Here is a 26,710-nt window from a genome sequence, read left to right on the forward strand (position 1 = left end):
CAGAGATGGGACACAAAAGCAAAGACTGGGATTCCATTCTAACCATCACAGCACATCATAACACAAAGACAAATCGTCACTGTTAATTCTTATTTCATTCAAAGAGCTAAGAAAGCCACAAAAATCTAAACATATATAGATAAAAATTCATCATCTCATAAAGTAAATAGGCAATCTTACAGGAAGAGAGGAAGAAAGCCAACCTGAGCCGGAAGGCAATGACTCATCCATCCAACCAGTCAGTTCTAAACACTGGGGTTCAAAACTTGCCCGGCTATGGGGAGTCCTACTCTGAAGCAGGCCCTGCCCTGAACATGACGACCTCTCCTCAGCATGTGAAGACTTTAGAGACAGACGTGCTGGAGCTACCTAGCCTCTCGGTGATGGAGGAAGGTCATTGGCTAATAAAGGAACTGCCTTGGCCCATTTTATTGGTTAGGATGTAGGTAGGTGGAGTAAACAGAACAGAATGCCGGGAAGAAGAGGAAGTGAGCTCAGAGTCTCGACAGCTCTCCTCTCGGGAGCAGACGCCTGAGAGAGACGCCATGCCCCGCTCCCGGGATGAAGCTCCGACCCAGGATGGACATAGGCTAGAATCTTCCTGGTAAGCGCACCTTGGGGTGCCATACACAGATGATTAGAAATAGGCTAAATTAATATGTGAGAATTAGCCTAGAAGAGAATGGGCCAAGCAGTGTATAAATGAATACAGTTTGTGTGTTGTTATTTCGGGGCATAAGCTAAGCTAGCCGTGCGGGCGGCTGGGGTGCTGGGGACGCAGCCCCGCCGCCCTTATTACTACAATTGGCGCCCAGACGTGTGGACAACTAAACCCACTTAAAAAACCTGAGAAGGCTTAAAAATAAGGGAGAGAGAGTTTAACACAGATTTCTGCTGTTTGTTGGTGGCGTGCTGTAGAGAGATTTCCTGATTCGGCAACAGTAGCAGAAAAAACGCTGTGTCATTTTAAAGTGCGACTTCCTGGGGCTGTGCCGCCATTGCGATCTCTGTCTGGCTCCTGTGGGAGACAGAGCTTTTGAATAGAGCATTTGGAGTAAAGTGCTACGATTTGTTTGATGGCAACTAGACTCGCTGTGTTCTCGGATCTGCTCTGCTTGTTAGAGGCAAGCATGCGCTTTCTTCTAAGAGAAGCTTCCTGACTCAGCTTTAGCTGCAAAGCCTACAGCTCATTAAGAGGTCCTGCCACGAAACACTTAAACGGTGTTGATGAAAAGCTGAACGCATGCTTTTCGGTTTTCAGCCGTAGCAGGAAAAAAGCTGTGCCATTTAAAAATGCCAGCTTTCTGGGCTGTCCTGCCAGGGCAAACTCTGACTATTTGAGGCAGGAGGGTCAGCTACCGAGAGGGGACTTGAGTGTTGTCTGTTGTAGCTCGCTGGCTGGCAGGGACCTTGAAATGCCATAGAGTTTTGGCTATAAACATGGCTGCAGCCCGTATATCCGCCATGAGGCTGGAAAGCTAAGGAATGGACTGGATCTAGCTGGCAAAGCCATGCCTTTAGTCCTACTGAGATTGCTTGGTAAATTAAAGATTCATGTGGTCAGAAAAAGAGAGATATACAGTAAAGAGAGATTCAAAGACAGAGAAAATTTCTGAATGGTCTAAAGTGTGTTAAAAATACATGCAGACTAAAAGTTGAAGTTCTTAAAGTAAAAAACAAAAAAAGGAAGAGAGTTGTTGTGTGTGGTAGCACACGCCTTTAATCCCAGTGCCTAGAAGGCAGAGACAAACAGATCTCTGTGAGTTCAAGGTGTAGCAGTGTGCACCTTTAATCCCGAATGCCTGGGAGGCAGAGACAGGCGGATCTCTGAGAGTTCAAAGACAGCCTGGTCTACAGAGTTACTTCAGGTCAAAGATACAGAGAACCTGTCTCAAAAAGCAAAGAGTTAAAAGTAAAAATAAACAAAATAGAGGTTAAAATAAAACGAACAAAGATGGAAAATACACAGAGAATCTTGATACTGTATGCTATTATGCTCTCTTTGAATTATTTGAATGCTGAGGAAGGAGCAACAGCTGCTAAAAGATATTTATTTATAAATGCTGCTGAACTAATCCAACATAGATATTTTGAATTTGGATCTAAGGATACGATACTTTGGAAAAGAGTTTCTTATTTTGTTTTCACAGTGGATGAGACGCTGTTCATTTCTTCTATTCTGATTTGGTATGATGGACCACGCCCTCCTGAAGGGTTGGTGTGAATGCCTTCAGAAAATTGCTTCGCTCAACTGCCAACTGAGATGAAACTAGCACACAGGTTACACCCTAAATGATCTGATTAACAGCGCCCCCATTCAGCAGGAAGCAGTTTGGAGAGAAAAAACTGCGACCATGTTCCCAAAATATTGTTTATAAATGTTCTTTTACATTTAAAGGGGGATATGATATAGATATGAATAATTTGCATTAGTATACATTTTGCTTTATTGATAGAGATTTACGGTCAATTTTGTTATATGTATATGTATTTCTGATATTGATTAAGGTATTGTGATTGTGTAGTTCATTTAAATATGTACTGTATAATTAAGAAATATAGGTTGTTAATGGATAATCATCAATAATAGTAAAGCTTGTAGTCATGTTAGTTAGATTTTCTAGATATATAGAGATATATTTTAGATAGACATTCTTCATGTCTTTCAAAGATTACAGAATAGGACATTCAATGTTTTAATAACTGAGGACTTTTCATGACAATGAGACACTCTGCTCCTGGCAGCACCAGCTACTTCAAGAGGAAGATGGGCATCGAAGAGGCACCTTCTGGAGTTTGATAGCCATTTGGGCAAGAAACTGCTCTTGCCTGGACTATTGCATAAACTGGACACAGAGAACCCGCAGAGAGAGGACTACTGAACTTGCCTAAGGTGAGATGATCTTTTGGGGTTCCTGATTCATGAAAGAGTCTGCGAGACATTCTGCAGGACACAACAGATAGTGACTGAACTGACTTTGAATTTTCCTGCTTTATGGAAATATCTGCTAGATACCATGGGCCTGAAGGCTGAAGATGGATGCCCCAACGGTACAGAGGAACCTTGGGTGACTGTCCAGGCAGCGAGATGTCTCTGTCATTTCTAGAGTTTTAAAAGTTGCTTTTTTCTTGTTTGCTTAGGTAGTATTGTATCTTTCTGGAGTCTTTGATGGAGTTAAGAATAGTTAGTTATAGTTATAGTTTTCCTTTGTTATGATAAAGATTATTGTAACTTTTACTTGATAACTGTTTTGTTATATGTAATTTTGCTATGTTAAAGTTAAAGCCTTCCTCTTTTACACCCACACTTGATTTGTGAGGGAAGAGGAGGACCTGTAGCACCCATTACCCTGTTGCCCCCCCGAGGGCATGGCTCTGGCAGAAAACAAAGGTAGGGTGTTTAAACACACTAGACACCACATTTAACCTTCATCTAAGCAACACAAACATCTCCAATGGTGCAACAACTTCACAAGGGCAAAGATCTGACCTTAACCAGCACTGGGCTCCAAGAAATGGCAGTGAGCATGTGCCCCATGCTCCCATTCTCTGGAAGACTCAGTCTCTCACAGCTCAGCTACTAGACAAGGACATCCTCAATACAGCTTTATGGAAAACAACGACAGCAGCAGCAGAAACCTAAGAGGTTTAACTCACGATATTTTCAGGTTAAAAGAACCAAATTTATGCTGTTAAAGAAAGAAGGAAGACTGTGACACAGAGTTGCCACATTCTACTGTGAGCCCCGGCCTATCCAGAGGAAAAAGGCCTCTGCTCTCCCTCACAGCCTGTCCCAAGCACTCATGGCCAGAGACTAGTGGCTGTTACCTTAAGATGGGCTCCAGGTCAGGGTGTCTCCGCTCTTCCCTTTTTAAAGACCCCTGATTTAGGGCTCCTAAGATGGTCTTGTCAAAGGTCTCAGAAGACAATTCCTTTGGAAGCTACAAGAGAAAAACAGTATCCAATGCTGAGTTCTTCAAACATATGAACAAATATAAACAGACTTTAAAAAAACTGCCTTCTCCTCAGCCAGCCCACAGCATTCTTTCCAAGGCTGACGTGGTACAGGTCTGTTCTAAGACTCTGGGGCTTGCATAGATGCACTGGACACCCTGTGTTCAGCACATGGCTCGCACATGTGAGGCCCTATGCCCTTCGAGATGACATCCATACAGAGCTTCAAGCTAAACTAGCATAGACAGCTGGCACTGTGATCTTGGAACACTATTCTGAAAAGTGTTGTCTCCATCTCCAGAGTTATCAGTTTTGTGCTTCCTGCCGCTCACATTGTAATCTCAGCAGTGCTGGACAATTAAATGCTCTACGCCAAAATAAAGAACAAAGTTATGAAGGCTGGGTCAAATTCTTTTGAGTTTTATTTACACCAAAAACACCCATCAGAGCTGGTAATGGTTCAGTATTTGCTACTCAAGTTCAATGCCCAGAACCCAGGCAAAGTGGATGGGAGAAGTGACTCTCAAGGCTGCCCCCGACCTCTACATGGACCCTGCACAAGCCACACCCGTAATTATAAAAACAAAACAAAAACCACCCTCCAGATTTTCCCTCAACATGATGGACATGTCCTATGAGCAATGTGCTAGAATCTGTAAGAATGAATCATTTGGCCAAGAAAAAATTGAAATGAAGCCAAACTCTTATCATATTATTTAACTTGCTTAATTAAAAATATTCCTGGAAAATGGTTCTAAAACTAACTTTCTAAGCTTTTCAAGAATTCAATTTTGACTTTTAGGATTAACTTCTGAATTACTGTCACTTTCACTAAAATTCTTTTAGTAAACACAGTCCTCAAACACGAGAGGGCAAAGGTGATGGCACTGAGGTTGGGCACAGTGATTTGGACAATGTCTGCTCATCAATCTGGGGAGATCACAAAATGGCATCTTCACTCTACCACGAAAAGCATGTCCTCCAACACCAGCCTGAAGAAATGAATTCTGAATTGACACATTTCCAAAAAAAAATACTATTAATTTCAAAATGGACACTTTGACATCAGCGTATTAATATAGATTTTTGACAGTAGGTATTTATTACTAACTTTAAACATTAGTAAAACATATTAGTGTATATAGTGTGTGCACGTGTATATGTATGAACATGTGTGTCTACACACGTCGGGGAGACCAGAAGTTGACACCACGTATCTCCCACCATTGCTTCCCAGCTCATCTTTTGAGACAGGGTCCATCTCACTGAATTCAGTTCACTGATGAGCTAAACTGGCTGGCCAGTGATCTCAAGGGATCCACCTGTCATTCATCACTCCAGTACTAGGGCCACAGACATGCTGGACTTCGGGTAGTTTTTACATGGGTGTACTGCAAACACATTTACAAGTAATACACTGACAAAGAAGCTGTGGCAGAGAAGCCTATTTCAATTTTCAAGCCCCTGATAGTTGCTTTACACAACTGAGGCCCACCATGCAAAGTGCCACCAAGTTAATGCAATGTTCACATTACTGGACTGAGTGTGGCCACGCAGTCAGTGTGCAATCTAGTTTATTTTCATGTTGTTTTTGCCTTTTTTCCAGGGCTCACTCAATTGGGAGCTTTCAGGTGTTTGGTGTATATTCTATTTTATACTGGACTTCCTCCTCTCTGCATCTTAGTTATAACAGATCTAGTCCTATGTCAGCCTCCACACAATCTCAGAGTAAGGAAAGGTTTTGTATCTAGATACAAATTTATCTTAAAAAGGCCAAAGCCTAATAAGCAGACCTTTATCTTTATTTTTCTTGTTAATAAGGTTAGCAAGAATAAATTGTTGATTCACAATAGGGAGTTGCAGCCTTCACCTCAAGGAGTCTCCTAAAAGGGTCAGTAACTCAAGTGGGAACGAAATGGCCTTATTTGTAACCATCTTAAGCTCCCACTGTGTGGTTTTGGATCTAACCTTGATGACAACTTGCTTGGTCAACACACATCTCGACTGGAAGCATCGACACCACCACTGACATCACTGGTGGGTTATCTGGCAGAGTCTTGTCAACTGATAGTCTCTGCAAGTGCGATCAGCTATCCTCTCCTGTGTATTAGCGACTTGCAAAGATTCAGAAGCTTTGATGGAACTAGCTCATCAAGACCTTGGTACCCAAGGATCTTGATGAACACAACAACTTAAGTTGATCATTCTACCTTCATATTAATAAAAGCCTGTATCTTCTTCCCTTACTTCATGAAGTAGGGCACCATGAGGCAGCCCCTCATTGAAGAAGTTCTTTACTCTGAAAAGAAGCCAATCAACTTAAACCGTGTTATAAATCCCAAACCTGTCTTTCCTACTGATTCGTTGTCTTCACACTTTAATGGCTTACACTTGTGATGTCAAGACCCTGAATTTGACTGTCATGAAGAGACCACTGCAACACTGTCAGCTGAACCACGGGATGCTGGTTTGCTTTCTGAGCCACAGTAAGTTAGATCCAATGCAGACTTGCCAATCTTGCTCTTCAACTCAGGGGTAGCTAAAGTAGACTCCAGATGCCATAGAGTAGTTTACTCTTCACGACTAGACATGGCCGGGTCTGGAAACTGCTGTCCAGCTGCAGAAAACACAGCTAGCCATGGGCACACTCCATGTGCACCAGCAGCTGCTCCATTCTAATGTTAAGACAGAGTCTTTGAAGCACACGCTTTAAGAGGGACTGCAGTTTGTCATCTCTACAATTGTTCCTATGCAGTCATTCATAAAACCTCCCTACAATGTACAGTACATTTCATTCACTCAAGAAGCTACCAAGCTTCCAAAATCCTACTCTGTTCTCACAAACTGTGAATACAACAGCAGAGGAAGAACTAAAAATTCACAGAGCTGCTGTGGCAACATGGAAAACAAAACTGGAGGAGGCCAGGGCATGGAGGGCAGAAGCTGCTGTTCTCCCAAAGACAGAACTCAGCAACTTCAAGCCCCTATTATTTCTGGAAACTGTAGTGCAACTCAACACCAACCATATCCGTTCACAGCACTACTGCACAGGTGCTCAGATGGACAGATTCTGCTCTGGATTTCTACAAATAAAGTTAAAGATAGAAGCAGGCAACCTGAAGAATACTTGACAAGAGGCAATTTCTTTCTAGAAAGACAGTGAAGATTACCCCATGTAAGAGTGGTGTTCATACATTTAAGGAAAAGTGCTCTAGTCAAATGCGGGCTAAGCAGAGGGTTAATTATCATGACCCTAAAGAACGAGTTAGGCATTTGGGAGCTTTGTTCTTGTTGAGCATTTATCTTTTAGAAAAACTATGTGATAGAAGAAATATAATCTGTTAAGATACAGCACTGCTCAGGTTTAGGTAGACACAGAAGACTGCCTGGCAGAGGGCTCTGTGTTGCTCACTGAACTCTTAGAGGAAGAGAGACACAGAGGTGGCAGTCTCACACACAAGCTGGCCTCGATAGGTGCCACTGTATCCTCTGGAGCTCATTCTCTAGCACTGGAGTTGTGGACTGAAGAAAACAGGAGACAGAAGGAAACAAGAGCACCCTGCTGCCAAATCCTGGTGGCTGCTCATAATTGTTTATTTAACTTACATTAAACGCTAGTAAATGTACCCTATCAAGACACAAATGAGCTAGCAGTAAGCAGAAAAGGTTCACAGATGTATGCAAAGGAAAGAGGGACAGATGCAACTTGGCTTTAAAATCAGAAGCCAGCCAGCGTTTGCTCTCCCTGCTGCAATGCTGCCTGGCTGCTCAGCACCTGGCAGGGTCAAGCCACTCATTTCCCTGATGCCTCCTATTATTTCCTCAAGTCTGGCAGAAAAGGGCCCATGCTCAGAATGCTACTCTTCTATCTTTGTCTTCTTTCCACCAAACTGTGGAGGACTGATGGGTTAAGGAGAGACACAGGCTCAACCCATCTTGATGGGCAGGCAGTTAGGAACCTGAATGGGTCAAGGAGTTCTCAGCCCTTAACCGACAGAACCCAAAAACCTATGTAAAACTAAACACTACCGGCCAAAATAAACAAACGCACACCAATAAAATTACTTCTAAGGACATTCTACTATACACCTACGTGGAGGCCCAAAACTGTGAGCCTATTTCCACCTTGTCTGAAGGTCAGGGAGTTTCAGCTTGTTCAAAGTTGCCATTCCACCCTGACCAAAGGTCAGAGTTGGAACTTACTTCTTTTCTTTCAAGGTTATTTTCTGTTTCTACCTCAAAGTTCCCACCTAGATTTAGGTCAGGGAGTTGGGCTCACTCAAGGTTATTGTCAACAGGTGTGGCTAATATCCAGACCTTGTAGATATGTTTCTACCTCAAACAAAGTCTAAGGATCCAACTAAATTCCTACTCCCTTACGGAGACAACGGATTCTCCCCGGGAAGTGGTTTGCCTACAGAATGTTTAACTAAGAATGTAGCCCACAGTCTTCAAACAGTCAGTTCACTCCTTCTACCGTGTTGACGCGGTTTTTGTTCGTTTTCCATTTGTCGTTCTGTTTTTTAACCCCTGTCCTACCTTTTAGGATTGGAGTATTTAAGCAAATGGAAATTAAAGGCAGGCAATTTTCAGTATTCAGTGAACTCCCTCCCGGTACTTTCCTGTGTTTCTATTTTATTACTTTTACTCACATCTTCGTTCTCTTATTTTTCTAATCCCCATGCTCCTACCCTGGTATGCAAACTGGTCTCTGACACTCCTAGATGAGAGCCTTATACAGCCGTCATCAGAGAAGCTTCCTCCTGCAGCAGATGGGAACTAATACCCACAGCCAGACATTATACACACAGATCTTGGAATACACAGTTCTAAATGGAATATCCTCCATCTAATCTCTCTCCAAGGTTCAGGGAACCCCACTGAAGAGGGGACAGAGGACATGAGAGAAAGGCCCTCGGAATAGCTGAGCAAGGCTCATGCGAACTCAGGCTGAAGCAGCAAGTACAGGGCCAACACAGGTCTGTACCATCCTCTGCATTATGTCACAGCTTTCAGTTTAACGTTTCGCAGAGATTCCTGAGTCTGGTGCCTTCTCATGGAACTCTTGTCCAACTTCAGTGTGATGGTTTTTGTTTTGTTATCTCTTAGAAGCCTGTTCTTTTCTAATGAAAGACAGAAAAGAAGTAAGTCTAGATAGGAGGGGAGATGAGGAAAAACTGGGAGGAATAGAAGGAGGGAAAATTGTAATCAGGATATGAGAGAAAAAAAAAGAATCTATTTTTAATAAAAAAAAAAAGGGAAAAAAAAGAGAAAATTCAGTTTAAAATAAGCCACAGGAAAGACACTATTCAACTGCCTTAATCCAGACAGACTAACAAATCCCGCGAGCCACCGTTTCGCCAGCGTATGGAGCATCAGCTACGCATTCTGCTCAAGCCCCCAGACTGTGAAAACGCAGTCCCTTGCAGAGCTTCAAGAATCAACAGTCACAGACATGAGCTCAACAGAAGACACATATAGTGGCAGGCACACAGTGCAAATCCGCAGATGCCAGGTGTAACTGAGTTATGAATATTTCCTGTTTCTGGATTTTGCAGCTTTATCTCTCTGTTAACAATAAGCTGTGAAGTATTTGCTTACCGTGTAGTAATTTATTGATCATGTAGACCTAGCTTCCCCTTTTACTGTTTCTTTCATTTTTTAATTAAATCTAATTAGAAGACTTTATTTACTCAAGGGAACAGGTAAGGATGTGTACAAAAAAAAGAACAAAAAGAAAAAACAAAAACACAACAATCTTTTGACAATTCCATCATCTTCTCCTTTTGTGGATGGGGTGGGAGAAGGTCAGGCTCCCGAGGAAAACAAGATTTAGGAAAAGCCCACAGATGCAGAGCTTCACAGTTGGTAGGTAGCACAGGAAATAAGCCTCACACCACTACAGACACTGTCCCGGGGAAAGAGCCCTTAAAAAGAAACATCTCTGCTAGGAGCTAAGCATGGGGACCCATTTTCTAAAGAGAATCCCTCTGCCACTTATGCCAGCAATGTCACGTAAGAGATACAATGTTCCGTAAGAGATACAATGTAACATTTCCTACTGCTCACATTCCTTGTGTCTGGAACCAACTCTGTGTGTTTTCATTCCTCGCTGCTTTGATGCTGAAACTTTTGGAATCTTTCTGTCATACACAAATCTTAACAAGGAAATCTGTAATGTTACCTTCAGTAGGAATTCCTGTAGCTCTTGGTGGGTTTTTGTTACTGTTGTGACTGAAAGGTCAGACCAATTTACCTGATTTAAGAAAACACAGATTGCATGGTTATTGCTTAGGCAGGAATTGGTTGGGGAAAAAACCATGTGTAAAACAAAAGGCCTTACTTAAAATTTAAGATTAGCAATTAGAAATATAAAGTTCTTCTAGCGTTATCATAGCTTCTATAAATGTGTTTAATCTTACATTGACATTCTACTCAAAAGTTTTTCAATAATTTGTTTCAAATTACACTTTAAAAAGCAGTGTTAAAACGTAACTATATTTTAGTAATTTTCAGGAACTAATTTTTCAGAAATGTTTTGCTTTTTTGGTTAAATACAAAAATGATACTATGACAGGGTAGAGCCAAAAGATAAAATCCTGTCCCCTGTTGCTCACTAAATGTACAATTCCAAGAGAAACAGTCAGGGCAGTGTTTTCCTCTTTGGTAGTACCATTTTACAGTTGAGGGAGATTTAGCTTCTGAAAAGATTATCACTTTGATTTCAGACGTTTTAAATCCTAGAAAGATGCTTCAGTGCGTCTGATCACCTCCATTTCCAGGTAGAGAGAATGAGCTAAGTGTGAGCCAGAATGAACACAGGATCAGGACTACGCTGGCTCCTAGACACTAAGAATTCTGTGAACTTCAATTCCTACTGTACATCTGATTTAAGTAACTACCTGAAATATGCTAATATCTAAGTCTTATCAATTAAACATATAACAATTAGATAAAGCACACAAAATTCTGCCTAGCAACCCTGTCTATTGGTTGGTACAATTCTTACATGATAATCATCTACGTGGGTAGGTGGATACTGGAGGAGACATGACAACTCAAGTCTGAGTTAGTCTCGTGTCACAGTCACACAAACCAAACAAATGTTTAAGAGTTTCTACAGTCACCATCACCTCAAAGATGGGGGCTTCGGCCTGAAGCAAGAGCAGCCAGGGGTTAAGAAGGCTCTGTAGAGAGGGAGCATTTGAGCCAGATAAGCTATGCTTTGGTCCAAGGTAAGGAGAAAGGTCTACAGAAAAGCAGTGCACTCCGACAACTAGAGGAGAAGCCAGCATGCAGAGTTTCAAGGGCAAAGAGTCAACTATGCCAAAAGTGAGACACATGGAAATTGGAAACGGAAACCACAAAGCCAAGGATTATTCTCCTTCAAAGTAGAAGTTAAAAGAGTTTTAAAATTCATTCAAAGAATGTACTGAGCAAGGCAGACACAGTAGGATGGCAGGGGCTGAAGATGATCTACTCAAGGATCAGTGGAAGCTATAGTGAGTGGTAGCAGTCTGCAGAGGAAGGAGAAAACATTCTACCAGAGGGTTACAAGAGTCTTCGGGAGAGAGGACAGCTAGAACCTGGCAAGCAGTGGCTGTTGGAAGAACTGACGCGAGGCTGCAGAAAACCCTGGCTTCACTCCACAGAGGTTTAGAGTATAGTATGTGTGATCCGACATTAGCAGGCTCAACAGTGAAGCTGCAGCAGAGAGAAGCGGGTGGAAAGTCTTACCCTGACAGTAACAGAATCTGACCGGACCCTGGGGTTCTCAGGCAACAAGACAACAAAGCCACAAAGCGGGGGTGAAAAAGCCCCATGAGGAACAGGGAAGCAGGGCAGTGATGCCAGGACAGAGAAGGTCAGTGGTCTGCAAATACTTTTGAAAACATTTGCTTTTACTTTTAAAGGCTATACCTTACACTTTTAATAGTGTCCCCAAGTCTAAGGTTCTTGTTTTTAAAAACTACCATATTTACCTACCTACCTACTTATCTACATACCTACCACCTTTAAAGTAGTAAACCCGCTAGCAGTTAGTTCTTCTAAAGATCACTTATTGTAGTAAATGATGCATCTTTTGGGGGTAAGAATAGCTTACTTTGAAAGTGTACTCCCAATATTTGTCAGCCCTTTTTCTCTGGACTCCTTTCAACATTATCTTCTCAATGTGTACAGCTGAAAGAAAAAACACACATGCTGACTGTGTTAGAGATTACACACATATTCAGTCACCTAAAGTAATCTTATAACTTGACAAATGCCAGTAATTAAACTATTTACTTACTCTCCACAACTAAACTTAACAAACGGATACACAGCAATATGCCACTCATCCATGCATGAGTGGATGTTTCCTATATATGTTAGATGCTGAATGCCCAAGAGTGTTAAGCAGTCAACAACAAAAACGAAATACCCAAAGAGACTTTACTGAAGATTTTCTCTACAGGATAACAATGAAAATTCTTATTCAGATTATCACAGGGGCTGGAGAGATGGCTCAGAGGTTAAGAGCATTGTCTGCTCTTCCAAAGGTTCTGAGTTCAATTCCCAGCAACCACATGGTGGCTCACAACCATCTGTAATGGGGTCTGTTCTGGCGTGCAGGCATATACACAGATTATCACAATACAGCACTTTGGTGTCAACTTACTACACAAGGCTTGTTCAATTATTTATACATAATAGGAATAAATTAGAAAGTATCTTCTTGTTTTTAATTTGTATAAGTGTTTGCCTACATGTATATATGTGTATCACATGCATGCCTGCTGCCCACAGAGGCCAGAAGATTCTGTATCTCCTGGAGCTGGTAAAATGTAGTATAAACTGAGCACCATAAGGGACCCTGAAGTCTAGCTGTAAAAGCACCATATGTACAGTTCCAAGGATGGAATGGTGGACATAGTGAACATGAGAACAGGCAGTCTATTCACAAACTAAGCAAACATGAAAGCCCCAGCCACTCACTCTATAGCTCCCTCAGTAAATTGTCATAGGAAAGAAAAACTGGGGGGAGAAAGTCAATCTAAAAAGGCCGCTCTACAAACTGTAACACAAGGTCTTCAAGACAACAGATAGTTACTGGGGGTGCAAACTAGGGAAACCATACTTACTTGAGCTGAGGTGGCAACATCAGAGGCTGACAATAATGAACTTGATAATGGTGCCAGAAAAGAGGTTGGGAAAGCAATGCAGTGGGGTGGGGTGGGGAGAGAGGACCACTGATGGATTCAAGGGAATGATGACAAAGAAGGAAGGGTGACTCATTCTGCTCTAGAAGAAGTTTAAGTAGCGAAAGCACAGACGTGAGAGTAAGACTGTTACAAACCATGGAAGATGAGCAACCAGAGGACGCGAGGCACAGAAATGCAGCAGGGAAATGCATTCAGAACAAGCAGGGAGAGAGTACTAACAGCACTTTGGCAATCTTTCACAATGTATTACTTTCTGGACTGCTTCAGCCAGCCTCTCTGGGCTTCAGAAATACTGAGGGAGAAGGGAGGAACAAAAATTCTCAAGTACCAGATGGTGACTCTCAGACCCGTGCAATGCTACAGTGACCAAAGAGGGATGAGAAGCCCTGGGTTTCCAAAAACTGCTATACTGAGAAACAGAGCAGCACTGGCAGAGTGCCCGTCTAGAACGCACGAAGTTCTGGGTTGATCCCAGAACAGCACAGGCAAAGGCATGCGAACTGTGAACAAGGCCAGCTTGGGTCATTTAGCAGGATCTGTTTCAAGGAGAAATAAGACAAGAACAGAGGCATGTGCACTTCCATCCTGCAAACCGCTGGGTTCTTGGCTTTCTGTCTCTCTCATATTCTCTCTCTCTCTCTCTCTCTCTCTCTCTCTCTCTCTGTGTGTGTGTGTGTGTGTGTGTGTGTGTGTGTATGCCTGCCAGAAGTCAAATGTGGGCTGTCTTCATTAATCATTCCCCATCATATTTTGAAATATTATTTTACTGACCCTGGAACTCACTGATTCAGCTAAATATCTGACTGGCTGGCGAGCCCCAGGGAGCCTCCTCTGCCTTCGTCTCTCAGCACTAGAATTATAGTCCCACATGTTGCTGTGCCTGGCCTTTTGCATGGATGCTAGGGATCCGACTTCCAAGTCCTCAAGCTTGCAAAGCACTTTATCAACTGAGCAATCTATTTCCCAAACCCTTAGTGTTCCATGTTTAGCAGAGGAGAGAGAGAGAGAGAGAGAGAGAGAGAGAGGGGGGGGGGGGAGGGAGGGAGGTAGGGATGGAGGTAGGGAGATGACTTGATGCTGCTGCTCCTTGCTGGGAACATGCTTTACCTTCATCCTGGATTTGAAGTTATGCCTGCTGCTACCTGTCTTAACCCTCATAAACTAAAACCGGAGAGCAGGTATTACATACCATGTTTTTAACAGTTAGAAATGAAGAACCACACATATTACTACCTTAAAACTGACTGCTATCATTTGAAATAGTCTTCCTTTTCTAATTTTTTTTTTATGAAAACGAACATAAGACCAAGCTCTGCATCAGGTTACTCTGAGTTCAAGGAGCTGAACAGAAGGAGTTTACATTTCTTCCTAACTAAACAGACGCACTTCTATCCAGGAAAACTACACATCAAAAAGATTCTGACTCAAAGGAGGCATACTGACACGAATTCAGAGCTGTAACCCAGTGTGTCTTATGCATCCTTGGCTCATCTACAACCTACACAGCAGCGCACACTTTGATTCAAGTCTTCTCATTACGGGCTTACGGACACCCCAAATGCAAAGAAGAGGGAACACTCAAGCCCAATCCTTTCTAGGTGACACTGTGCCTTCATCCCATGTGCCATGCCTCTTTAAAACTGCATGGAAAATGGATTTGTGAACAATTTCTTCATCCTCTTACTATGACCTCTGCTCATTTCCTTTTCTTTTTCTTTCTTTTTTTTTTTAGTAGGCATGACCACACTCTATAGACAAAAACACTATAAAAGTACTTGAAAAACAGGATAAAATCTTTGCCCTACAGAAACACACAGAGGTTTAAGAGACAGCCCCAAAGACAACTGTCTGACACAGGCCCCACACGTGAGAGGACAATCCAGAACACAGAAGTCACAACAATGGGAACACTGCTTTTGGGCAAAAGCCTAGTACCAACAGGATTTCTCTACAAAGAAGAGTGTGGGGCTAGTGATGCAGCTCAGCTGACAAGAGTGTGTGTCTGGCACCACAAGCCCTGAGGTTGCTCCCGAGCACCACATAAATCAGGTCTGGGGACACAGGCCTATAATCCTAGCACTTGGGAGACACAGGCACAAGAGCAGAAGTTCAAGACCAGCTTTAGTTATATAGTAAGTCTGCCGCCACCTTGGGCTATGTGAGAACCCATCTCCCAACCAACCAACCCCACCAGCAGCATTGACAACAACAACAAAAAACCTTGAGTGTAAACAATGCCTTGTCTTAAGTTCAAATACAGCATACCTTCTCGCTGAGCTCTGTGAGGGGCCAGAGTGAGTCCATCTTGAGGTATCTGGGCTTGTTCTACTAAGCCAGTCTCATTATTCTGTATATAATCACCACAAGCAGAGTCGTTCTAGAAGAGAAGACAATGTGTTAATCTACAGCAGAGCAGAGAGTTTCTATGAGTCAAGTCCTGCAGTCTGAGTAACTGTACTTAAGTTACCATGACTAGACATTAAGGGTGGAGAGAAACCAAGTGTTAAGAGTCACAAGTAGTAGTATAAATGTTTATTTTATTTAACAGTAATAATCTTTTCAAACATTTACTTTCCCAGCTATTTTGACACACAAAAATCAAATATTGCTAACTGGAGTTGCCAGTAGTGTCATTTTATACCAGGTGAACCGGAATCAAAATGATATATAAAGGGAATGGTACACTTTATGTTAATTTCCCAAGTAAGTGCATTAGCACTTTGTATGTTAATCACTACATAAAGTTTACTTACTGACTGGTTTATTGACAATCTATTAGGATGCTCTGTTAGGAAAAAGTGTTAACAACAGCACCATTAACACACACCAAATCGTTCTAAGAAACACTGTGTATGGATAGCTTACCATTAAAGCCAAGCCACTCAGAAGCTATTGGGAATCCTGACTGAGTCGACTCGGTCCATCACTAGTAACTATGGGTGTGCGCCCCAAAGTTTGGATGTTTACAATAATAAAAAGCACACCAAGCTTACAGCTCTCCAGAATTAAAGCAGTGTTATGTTATGTTGTTATTATAAGATGGTGGGTAAGCTAAAAACCAGAAAATAGCCCTGTCATTTCTCTATCCTAACACCTTATCTCCTCCTCTCACCCAGAACCTCAATAACACTCAAATACCACTCATATCAAGGCCACTTGTCAATAACACACTGACTTTTCAATTGTGTAATGACAAATAGAGGGCCTTAAACTTCCAAGGATCACGTAAGGTATCCTGCTGTCCAATGACAATGAGTGTGGGATTCTAGCTGACAATTCTACTTATGTGAATAAACTCCATTAAATACTCTTGGGAACTAAGCCTTACATCCACCTTCCAAGACACCCAAGGCACTAGGAGTGATAAAGCACCTTGTGGTGAGGAAAGCACAGATCTCTTCAGTGCCAACGGCTGACACATTTGGCTTCACAGATGCTACTAATTATATTATCAATTTTTAACAATAAACTCATATTTATCCTAACTCAGCTCATATAATTTTTCCTTGCAGCCAACATTTGCCAGAGAGGGTCTGCTAATTAAAAATTCAACACCTTTCTAAGTACTTTAAAAAAATTAATAGCAAAAAAAAAATTAATAGCAACACAGTGCTGGCAATATGGCTCAATGGCAGAGTACCTGCTTAGCAAGTGCAAGGTCCTAGGTTTCATCTCCAGTACCATAAAAAACAAAAGCAGAAATGAAGCGTTCCAATCTTCCCAAACAGCTATTACCTGAAAGAATCTTTCGGTTTCAATCACTTCTTTTTCTTTTTATTCCTTCCAGTTTTACTTTTAACTACATGTCTGTTATGCATGGGTACGTGCACATAAGAACAGGGGCCTGAAGAGGCCAGAGGTCTAAGACATCCCTAGAGTTACAGGGACCCGGGTCCTCTGAAGGAGCAGTATGTACTCTTAACCAATGACCCATCTCTCCACCCTTACTCCATTTCTTATAGCAGCCAAAATAAGATTTCAGTTTAAAACTATATACCTTCAAATGTAAACAAATGAAAAAATGCAACAAATTTCTATAAAAAATGCAAATTGAAGCACAATGAGATCACTTTACGTCTAACAGAATGGTTATTGTCCAAAATAAGGGGAGAAAAGTTGAAGAAGTAGTATAATCAATGCCACCAAATACTCTAAAAAGAGTAAAGCAGCAAATGTTGTTACAATACCTCACCACAGTTAATAACACTGCTTCCACAAGCATCATATTCAAACCATGGGGAAGTAGTTTGCTTCACAACCAAAATCACAAATCTGAAAAGTTACTTTTAAGAACAAAATTGTTGGTCATTGCAGCACACGCCAGTAATCCCAGCTGTACAGGAGGCTGAAGCACAAGGAGCTCAGGTTCAAGACCAGACCAGCAACTTAGCAAGATTCTGCCCCAAAATGAAGAGAAATGGGCTGAATAATAAGTACGAGAGGGCCTATGCAGCAACCTGTTTAATAAATTAGGACCCAAGTCCACCAACCATAAAACACCTGCAAACCATTTCTTATCCCCAAGGCTCAGCAGTTTTGCCAGTACTGTGAAACTGTTCAGACTGAATTTAGAAACTGTTTCTAAAATTCACAAAAAGAGCTATGAAGAACATAATTGTGGAGTTTATTATCACCAAACGGGAAAGGCTGTCAGTCATGCTGCCTCCGTCTGCACATATCACACACCATGATATTCAGTGGAGGAAAGATGCCATGATGTTTGATGTCACTGTCTATATAGGAATGACATCTACCTCCCCATTAAGTTCTGGTTCCCACTTTTGTGGAGGAAATCAGCCAAGAAGAAGTTTCGGTTCTATAGCAACTATGACACAAGAGGCAAGAATAGTCTAATCTAAGCTCAACCAAAGGCAAAGTTTTGAGAATTAACCCAGAGCATCTGACACAAGCAAGTTCCAGATTAAGAAAAACATATCTTGTATCTTAATTGAGCTGTAACCATAAAATGGACACATCTCAGAGCAGGCATGATATGGAGGTCTGCTATGACTATGGAGTCTTTCTGGTGGCTTACTAACTAGAAATGTGGATCACAGATGATTCAGCAAGGGGGTGGCAGAAACGGCCACTTTAAAGCTTGACTGAAGAGTGTATGGGAGGTATTTATGGACTACATACACTCTGCTCCAACAGTCCACACCAGACAAGGCCACAATAGCTTTGTTATATGTATATTCTTCTTAACATGATACTTGGGATAACAATGGCAAAGTATGCAGGCTGGAGGGGAAACAACATGGCAGGGAAACTGTCACTATGGGGGGCTCTGTACACTTACTAACTGAAAAATTAAAACTGGTGACCTTTGCTAGAGCAGGCCTGAGGCAGCAAACTCCACAAGAGCAGGACTGAGCCAGCAACCTGGGCCAAAGCAGGCCTGGCATGGTGAACTCCATGGGAGCAGGAGCATTTGTGGAAGCAGGACTGGGACAGTGACCTAGGCCAGAGCAGGACTGAGACAGCAAGCTCCACAGGAGCAGGAGCGGATCCAGAACAGGGATATTTGCGGAGGCAGAACTGAGTCAGCCACCTGGCCTAGGTCACAGCAGACCTGAGACAGTGAACTCAACAGGAGCAGGTATAGGGAAGCAATTGTTGAGCAAGTGGGCCAGAGACTGCTGTGGGTCATGGTGTGAATCTGGGACTTCTGAGGGAGTAGCCCTGAGCCAGGACCTCTGCAGGTCCAGGCGCACCCGAGTTGGGGACCTCCAAGGGAGAAGATCAGAGCCAGAGGCCTTTGCAGGACCAACCCCAAGCCAGAAACCTCTGCAGGAGCAGATCCAGACAAGGGACATTTACAGAAACAGGTCTGAGCTGGCAACCTAGACCACAGCAGGCCTTAGACAGCAAACTCCACAGGAGCAGAGCACACTCCAGGAGCACTGAGCGACCTCCAGGAACATAGAGTGACCATCGGGGCAAGTAGAACTGTGGCAATGACTGTACCACGAGGAACAACCATCTGAGCCTTGGATCCACTGGCACCTAGAAGATTAGAAGACTGATCATCAGAATCACATTCAGCCCCAACCACACCCATTAGAGGAGAAGATGAGTAGACAAGAACACAGTCAACATCACAAAGAGCAACACAACACCAGTAAAATCACGAGACACTACAACACCAAGACTTGAGCAACCAAATATAGATGAAGCAGAAAAAAAATGACCTAAAAAATGACTTCAGGAGAATGTTTCAGACTCTTAAAAAGGAAATGAGAAATTCCCTCAAAGAAATGGAGGAAAAGGCAAACAAAAAATTGGAAGACATAAGCAAATCCCTCAAAGAAAATCAAGAAAAAGCAATCAAACATATGAAAGAAACTATTCAAGTCTTGAAAGCTGAAGTAGTAACAATAAAGAAAACACAGGCCAAGGGAATTATAGAAACAGAATACAAGAGATGGAAGAGAGAATCTCAAGCGCTGAAGATACAATAGAGAAAATAGACTCACCAGTCAAAGAAAACATTAAATCTAACAAAAGCTTAACCCAAAATATCCAGGAAATACGGGACACTATGAAAAGGCCAAATCTAAGAATAATAGGTATAGAAGGGTAAGTTCAACTCAAAAGCACAGAAAATATATTCAACAAAATCATAAAAAAAAACTTGCCCAACCTAAAGAAAATTATGCCTCTAAAGATACAAGCTTACAGAACATCAAATAGACTGGATCCAAAAAAAAAGTCCCCTTATCACATAATAATCAAAACACTAAACATAAAATTAAAGAAAGAATATTAAGAGCTGCAAAAGAAAAGGCCATATAAAGGCAGACTTATCAGAATTACACCTGACTTCTCATTGAAGACAATGAAAGCTGGAAGGTCATGGTCAAGTCTTCTGCAGACATTAAAAGACCACAGACTACTACACACAGCAACACTTTCAATCAACAAAGAAGGACAAAACAAGATATTCTATGACAAAAAAGATTTACACAATGCCTAGCCACAAACCCAGCCCAACACAAAGTACTAGAAGAAAAACTCCAACCCAAGGAAGTTGGCTACATCAACAAAAATACAGACAATTGATGATCTCACAACAGCATATCCCAAATAAGGGGAAAACGCACAAATTAACATCACCAGCAACGAAAACTAACAGGAAACAGCAATCACTGATCATTAATATCCCTTAATATAAACGGACTCAACTCACCTATAAAAAGACAGAGGCTAACAGACTGGATATGAAAAGAGAATCCATCCTTCTGCTGTATACAAGAAACACACCTCAACCTCAAAGACAGACATCGTCTCAGAGTAAAGGGTTGGGAAAAATATTTCCAATCAAATGGACCTAAGACACAAGCTGGTGTAGCTATCCTAATATCTAACAAAAAGACTTCAAACTAAAATTAATCAAAAGAGACAAAGAAAGACATTTTATATTAGTCACAGGAAAAATCCATCAAGAGGAAATCTCAATAACAAATATCCATGCCCTAAATACAAGGGTATCCTCAAATGTAAAAGAAACACTTCTAAAGATTAAACTATACACTAATCCCCACACACTAATAGTGGAAGAGTGCAACACACCACTCTCACCACTGGAAAGGTCAGTGTGATAAAAGATTAACAGAGAAATAAGGGAAAACTAGCAGACGTTATGACTTCCAGTTTAGTGATTTTATGGGGTTCCTGCATATGTGAAGGAGTGAATTTCTGTGTCTATATCTGTTTCTAGTGAAACTCATGTCCAAATGGATCAAAGACCTCAAACTTAAAGCCAGCCACACTGAACCTCATAGAAGAGAAAGTGGGAAGTACGCTTGAATATATTGGCACAGGAGACCACTTCCTAAATATAACTCCAGTAGCACAGACACTGAGAGAAACAATTAATAAATGGGACCTGCTGAAACTGAAAAGCTTCTGTAAAGCAAAGGACACGGTCAACAAGACAAAACTGCAGCCTACAGAATAGGAAAACATCTTTACCAATCCCACATCAGACAGAGGGCTCATCTCCAAAATATACAAAGAGCTCAAGAAATTGGTCATCAAAAGAACAAATAATCCAATAAAAATGGAGTACAGGCCTAAACAGAGAACTCTCAACAGAGGAATCTAAAATGGCTTTAAGACACTTAAGAAAATGCTCAACATCCTTAGTCATCAGAGAAATGCAAATCAAAACAACTCTGAGATTCCATCTTATACCTGTAAGAATGGCCAAGACCAAAAACACTGATGACAACTTATGCTGGAGAGGTGGTGGGAGTCCAAGCTGGTACAGCCCCTCTGGATATCATTGTGGCAATTTCTCAGAAAATTAGGAAACAGCCTTCCTCAAGACCCAGCAATACCACTTTTGGGTATATATCCAAAGGATGCTCAACCATGCCACAGGACATGTGATCAACTATGTTCATAGCAGCATTGTTTGTCATAGTCAGGACCTGGAAACAATATAATGCTCCTCCTCAAAAAAAAAATAAAATAAAAAAAAAATAAAAAAAAAATATAATGCTCCTCATCAGAAGAATGGATAAGGAAACTGTGATACATTTATACAATGGAGTACTACACAGCAGAAAAAAATAACCACAGCTTGAAATTGCAGGCAAATGGATGAAGCTAGAAACAACATTTTGAGTGAGGTAACCCAGACCCAGAAAGACAATTTATCACATGTACTCACTCATAAGTGGTTTTTAAACATAAAACAAAGAAAACAGCCTACAATCACAATCCCAGAGAACCTAGACAACAATGAGGACTCTAAGAGAGACTAACATAGATCTAATCTACATGGGAAGTAGAAAAAGACAAGATCTCCTGAATAAATTGGGAGCATAGGAGAGGGTTGAAGGGGAGGGGAGAGGCAGAGAAGGGAGCAGAGAAAAACGTAGAGCTCAAAATCAATATTATATATATATATATATATATATATAGAGAGAGAGAGAGAGAGAGAGAGAGAGAGAGATATTAAGAATGTTGATTATCATGCCATGAGGAGAAGTGAGACTGAATTGTGTTCAACTAAGCATTAAGAAAGCTGTAGCACAATAATGCTATTATAGAGGTTTACGGCGAGAAGTGGGAAATAAGGGCAGCAGGTTTTATCCTGCGAACTGGCCTTGTGTATCTCTTCATGCTTCTGCTCCTTCAATCTAAACACTGTCAGCTATTAAGATGGCAGGTGTGCAGGTGGAAAACACTCTACATTGAACACAAAATGCCAAAGACGCAGGAACCAAACAGTCCTCGGCTATTGAAGGAATGAGGAAGGAGGGCCAAGGTTTGTTTCACTCCTGTGCCAATCAATACAATCCCCACAGCATGGTGTTTCGGAGTGAGGTGACAAGAACAATCTTAGGGGTACAGAAGGACCTAGACATGCACACACCCCCTCCCTAGCCTACACCTACGTTCCATCTCCATTTTTACAATCGTACCCCAGGAGATGAGAATGCACAACAAGATCAGAGTCCTAAGCAGGAAGCATGACAACCCAGGTCCCAGCAGCCTTCTAGGCACCTCAGCAGAGCCATAGCTTGACCTTCAGTCCAGGTGAGTTCTTGGAACCATGCAGAAATTTACAATTTAAGTGTGTGTGTGTGGGGGGGGGGGGTAGGGGAGGGTTGACCATGAAGCACAGGCAGTTAATGTACGCAGCGCTGGTCAAGTATCCAGAGTGCACACTTCGGCACACCCGTGAGCACAGCCACTCACCCCAGTGTGACTAAAGCAAGAGCTTTTCTATTCACCGTTGCACGGCTTCAGGTCGGGCTTGTTCTGAAGTGGGACTCTAAACTCCACCACACTTTCCTCTCCTGGACCATTCAAAACAAAAACCAATTCTACTGTAGAAAACTATCCCAATTTAGACTGCATTAATAATAAGCCTAATGACTTCTCTGAGTGGTCATTTCAGTGACCAAAGTAAAGTTTTAACTTTCTAAGCACAAGCAAGGTATTTTCCGTCCCCCTTTTCACTCCCCCTCTCATGCCAATCACAAACACTGGAGCTCAAACACTGAAGGAGACGCTCTGTATAGTCAGTTACCCAAACAGTAAGACAACAGTTCATAATCACGACCACCACTTCCAGGTCTGCACACATTTGCGCCTCCGTACAAATAAAACCAAAAAAGAAAGAAAAAAAAATCACTGTTCAATGCTTCCACTCTAACAGCAATTCTTCTATATATTTGAAAGTCTAGGCTTAAGAAATTATGGCTGAGAAAATGATAATACATGCAATGCTGATAAAAAAAAATAAAGACAGAGAACACTGATAATAAACAAGGTTTTCCTGCTTTTATAGAGTTCTCTGCTCCTGTGATAATCTAGTCTGTCTCTGTACACGGACAGTGTGAAAGGGAGGTGGCCTGTTCTTTTGGTTCCTGTGCTCTAGCGAGTATTTGACCTTTGGTTCGCTACCAGTGACTCAGTAGCAGTGTTTGGTGCTCATTCAGGAGTAGTTTATTTGAGGTCTTACTTATGTGTTTCATTTGCATGCATGTATGGGCACCATGTGTGCCTGGTACCCTTGGAGGCCAGAAGTGGGCATCAGATTCCCTGAAATTAGAGGTGGTTTTGAGTTGCCATGTAGGTGCTGAGAATCAAATCCTAGTCCTCTGCCCGGTAAACTGCTCCTGGAGCATGCTTTCCTGCTCCCGCCCTCTCTTCCCAGGTCTGACTCTCACTCCGAGATCTCTACCACACAAAAACCAACCTGTCCACAGGGAAGGCAGTGCAGGTGCGTGGTGGTCTTAGCCAGAGGAAGAGCACTTGCGTTCCTTCTACACCTGCATCCCAGGAGAAAAATCACTGAACAGGAAACCACGTGCTTTATTTTGGTAATTATCTGCTAACTAAAATAGTGACTACCTGATTGTAAAAAGGCTCTTAGAACAAGAGTTCTTGTACCACAGCTGCTGCTTTTACTCTTTGCTGCAGCCAAACATTTGACATGAAGACATGCTATTCCTGCTCCTACCTCCACCTCAGGATGCTGTGCTACACCTGCTCTCCCTTTCCACCACCAGGAGGCAGACCCAGCTCAAATACTTGCTCCTAGAACAAGACCATCCAACATGGGAAACCTCAGGCAAGTCCCACTCTCCGACCATCACTCGTCACAGCAAGATATATTCTAGCAATGCCTTAAAAGATATATTCTAAGCCGGGCGGTGGTGGCGCACGCCTTTAATCCCAGCACTCGGGAGGCAGAGGCAGGCGGATCTCTGTGAGTTCGAGACCAGCCTGGTCTACAAGAGCTAGTTCCAGGACAGGCTCCAAAACCACAGAGAAACCCTGTCTCGAAACCCCCCCCCCCAAAAAAAGATATATTCTAGCAATGCCTTAAAAGCAATACAAATACGTATTCCCGGTGAACTTTATGGCACATATCTATATTCCACATTCCTGAGGCAATGGAAGTGGGATTTTCAGTTTGAGGCAAGCCTGGGTTATGTGTGAAACGCTGTCTCAAAAACAATAAAACACTATTCTTTTCTACAGCTCTCTTAAAAAAGCATTTTTGTGCCTAATACTGCGACAGAATCCTGGCATCTAAACTTCTGGGTAGCTGCTTTCTCTATGAACTCTGGTGGCACAAACTCATTTTCTTGGAGAAGTAGAATTTGCTAAAACTCATTGTAGAGTTTTGTTTCTCAGGCTCCAACAAAACTCAATTCACATAATCTGTATTTCAAAATGAGTAGAAATATTTGGTCAGTCAAAGACAATACAGCTAATTTACATGTTTACAGAAAAAGAAACAATTTTACAAGTTCCCCCCAGTAAATTTAGTAATTTTAGTAAATAAAGAACTCACAGCCACTTAATTTTGATGAGTTCAAGTGACACTAAGACACAGATCAAGTGTCTTGGTATTTATATTTTAATCTTTTATTCAAATATTAATACTATTTGTCAGGTCAAACAACCATTCTTCAAGCTCCAAGAACTACCACTATGGACTCTGGAGACAACCAATGCTTACACCTTTGCATTGTAAGGGATAAACCTAAAACCAAGCAGTGCATCTCATGAATAGTCTGAGTGCCTTTAACCACTCACACACGGGAGGATACATGTCTTTTCAATGAACTAATAATAAGGCTAATACCTCTCAAGCTACATGGGGGTTTGTTCCTAAGTCTTTAAGGTTTACCTTCCTAGTAACAGGAAGAGGCCTGTTTAACGTCAGGTGTTTTCAGCTATTTTCCACTTACAAGAACTCTAACAAAGAGCTACACAGGTTTCCTAGGACACGGCTAATGGGCATTCCTACTGCTGTTCTTCGGCCTATTTGTGGAATCACAGACAAGTTAATGGCAGTCTACTGCAGCTGGGAAGAAAATGAGATTTATGTGCAAGTCTCCTAAAAGGAACGCCACTACTGAAGTTTCAACGCCATGTAACACTACAGAATTATATAAATCCCATCTTAAAAACTACGAATTGTCACTTCTAGGAGTAAAACCACACGTGTACTTGTTTCTCTGGAGATAGCTTGTGGACTAGTCATCAAGTCCTTACAGAGCTCATGGCAAGACACTGAGCTGGCCTTGGTCACCTTCAGGCACAGAACAGGAAAGCTGGCTAAAGTACATGTTCTACCCATAAATGTCATTGGTTTAAAAAATGTTAGACAAATCCGCTACATCGTTATTAGGTACAACTATAAAACTAGGTACAGTATTCTAGATCTGTATACTTTTCAAAAAATTAAAGAGTTCATTTTCTTTTTCCTCATCCGCTGAGGGCAGGTAAATATGCTTCCCCTGGTCACACACACTAATAAAAGACAAATATGGTTCCTAAGCAATGAGAAACTGCATACCTGTAACCGAAGTTACTTCCGGGGCAATGGCATGCACCCCCACGAACCTCCCCTTTACCGGGCCCACGTGGTTCTCCACCTCCACTACCAAGCCTGGCCGAGGCTCGGGTCCAGGGCGGGCCAGCCCTCGTCACGTGGGCTGCGCGGCCGCCATCTTGCCGGGCGGAGGAGGGGCGGCCCAGCCTGGCCGCTGTCTGTGGGCCGCGACCGCTTCCGAGCCGCCGGCGCTCCAGCCTTGTCCGCGCGGAATCGCGCCCGCGCCCTACCTGGCGAGTGCTTAGGTCACCGAGGGCCGAGCGACCGCTGGGCTGGACCGCGGGCTGGACACTAAAACAGCCCACCTGCACGGCAGCCGCTAGAGTGACAGCCCGAAACGAGCGTCAGCTGGAGGGACTTGGAGACCACACAGAAACTCGCCCGCCTCCAAAAGGTGGGATCTTCGTAGTTTCATCAGACAGCAATGGTTTGTTCATCAATCCTCAACAGCTGGGAAATATGCTCAGCATGCCAAAGCAAGTGCTAAGCAACAGCGCCAGGGTCGTGTGTAGTACTCACAAATCCCTGCAGGATTTAGTCCCCGCTCCCACTTCCCGAGAAGTGATGGCGTGCTAAAATTAATGGCAGCGTGCCCAATGTCTGTCCACTCTCCCCAGCATTCACTGGTGGCCAGAAAAGGCCATGCACTGCAGGCAAGGAAAAAAACCTCATTCCTCTGATTAGC

The 26,710-nt window shown here is 42.4% G+C and overlaps 1 protein-coding gene across 5 annotated transcripts in view; it reads right to left on the reverse strand.

Moving 5' to 3' along the window:
- Positions 1–26,710, reverse strand: part of Zcchc2 (zinc finger CCHC-type containing 2) — a 48,753-nt gene that overhangs the window by 19,451 nt on the left and 2,592 nt on the right. For 4 of the 5 annotated variants that reach the window (XM_041648366.1, XM_041648365.1, XM_041648363.1 and 1 more), the window contains exons 2-5: positions 15,423–15,534; positions 12,059–12,135; positions 10,139–10,210; positions 3,829–3,941 (exon numbers count right to left, since the gene is read on the reverse strand). In XM_041648366.1, the coding sequence (XP_041504300.1) occupies positions 3,829–3,941; positions 10,139–10,210; positions 12,059–12,135; positions 15,423–15,534 (374 nt within the window). The remainder of the gene's footprint in view (positions 1–3,828; positions 3,942–10,138; positions 10,211–12,058; positions 12,136–15,422; positions 15,535–26,710) is intronic. The other variant, XM_041648364.1, reaches the window with a different exon arrangement.

This window comes from Microtus oregoni, unplaced genomic scaffold (genome assembly GCF_018167655.1).
Source record: "Microtus oregoni isolate MIOR12 unplaced genomic scaffold, Mior012 000003F_ref0000135, whole genome shotgun sequence".
Lineage (NCBI taxonomy): Eukaryota > Metazoa > Chordata > Mammalia > Rodentia > Cricetidae > Microtus > Microtus oregoni.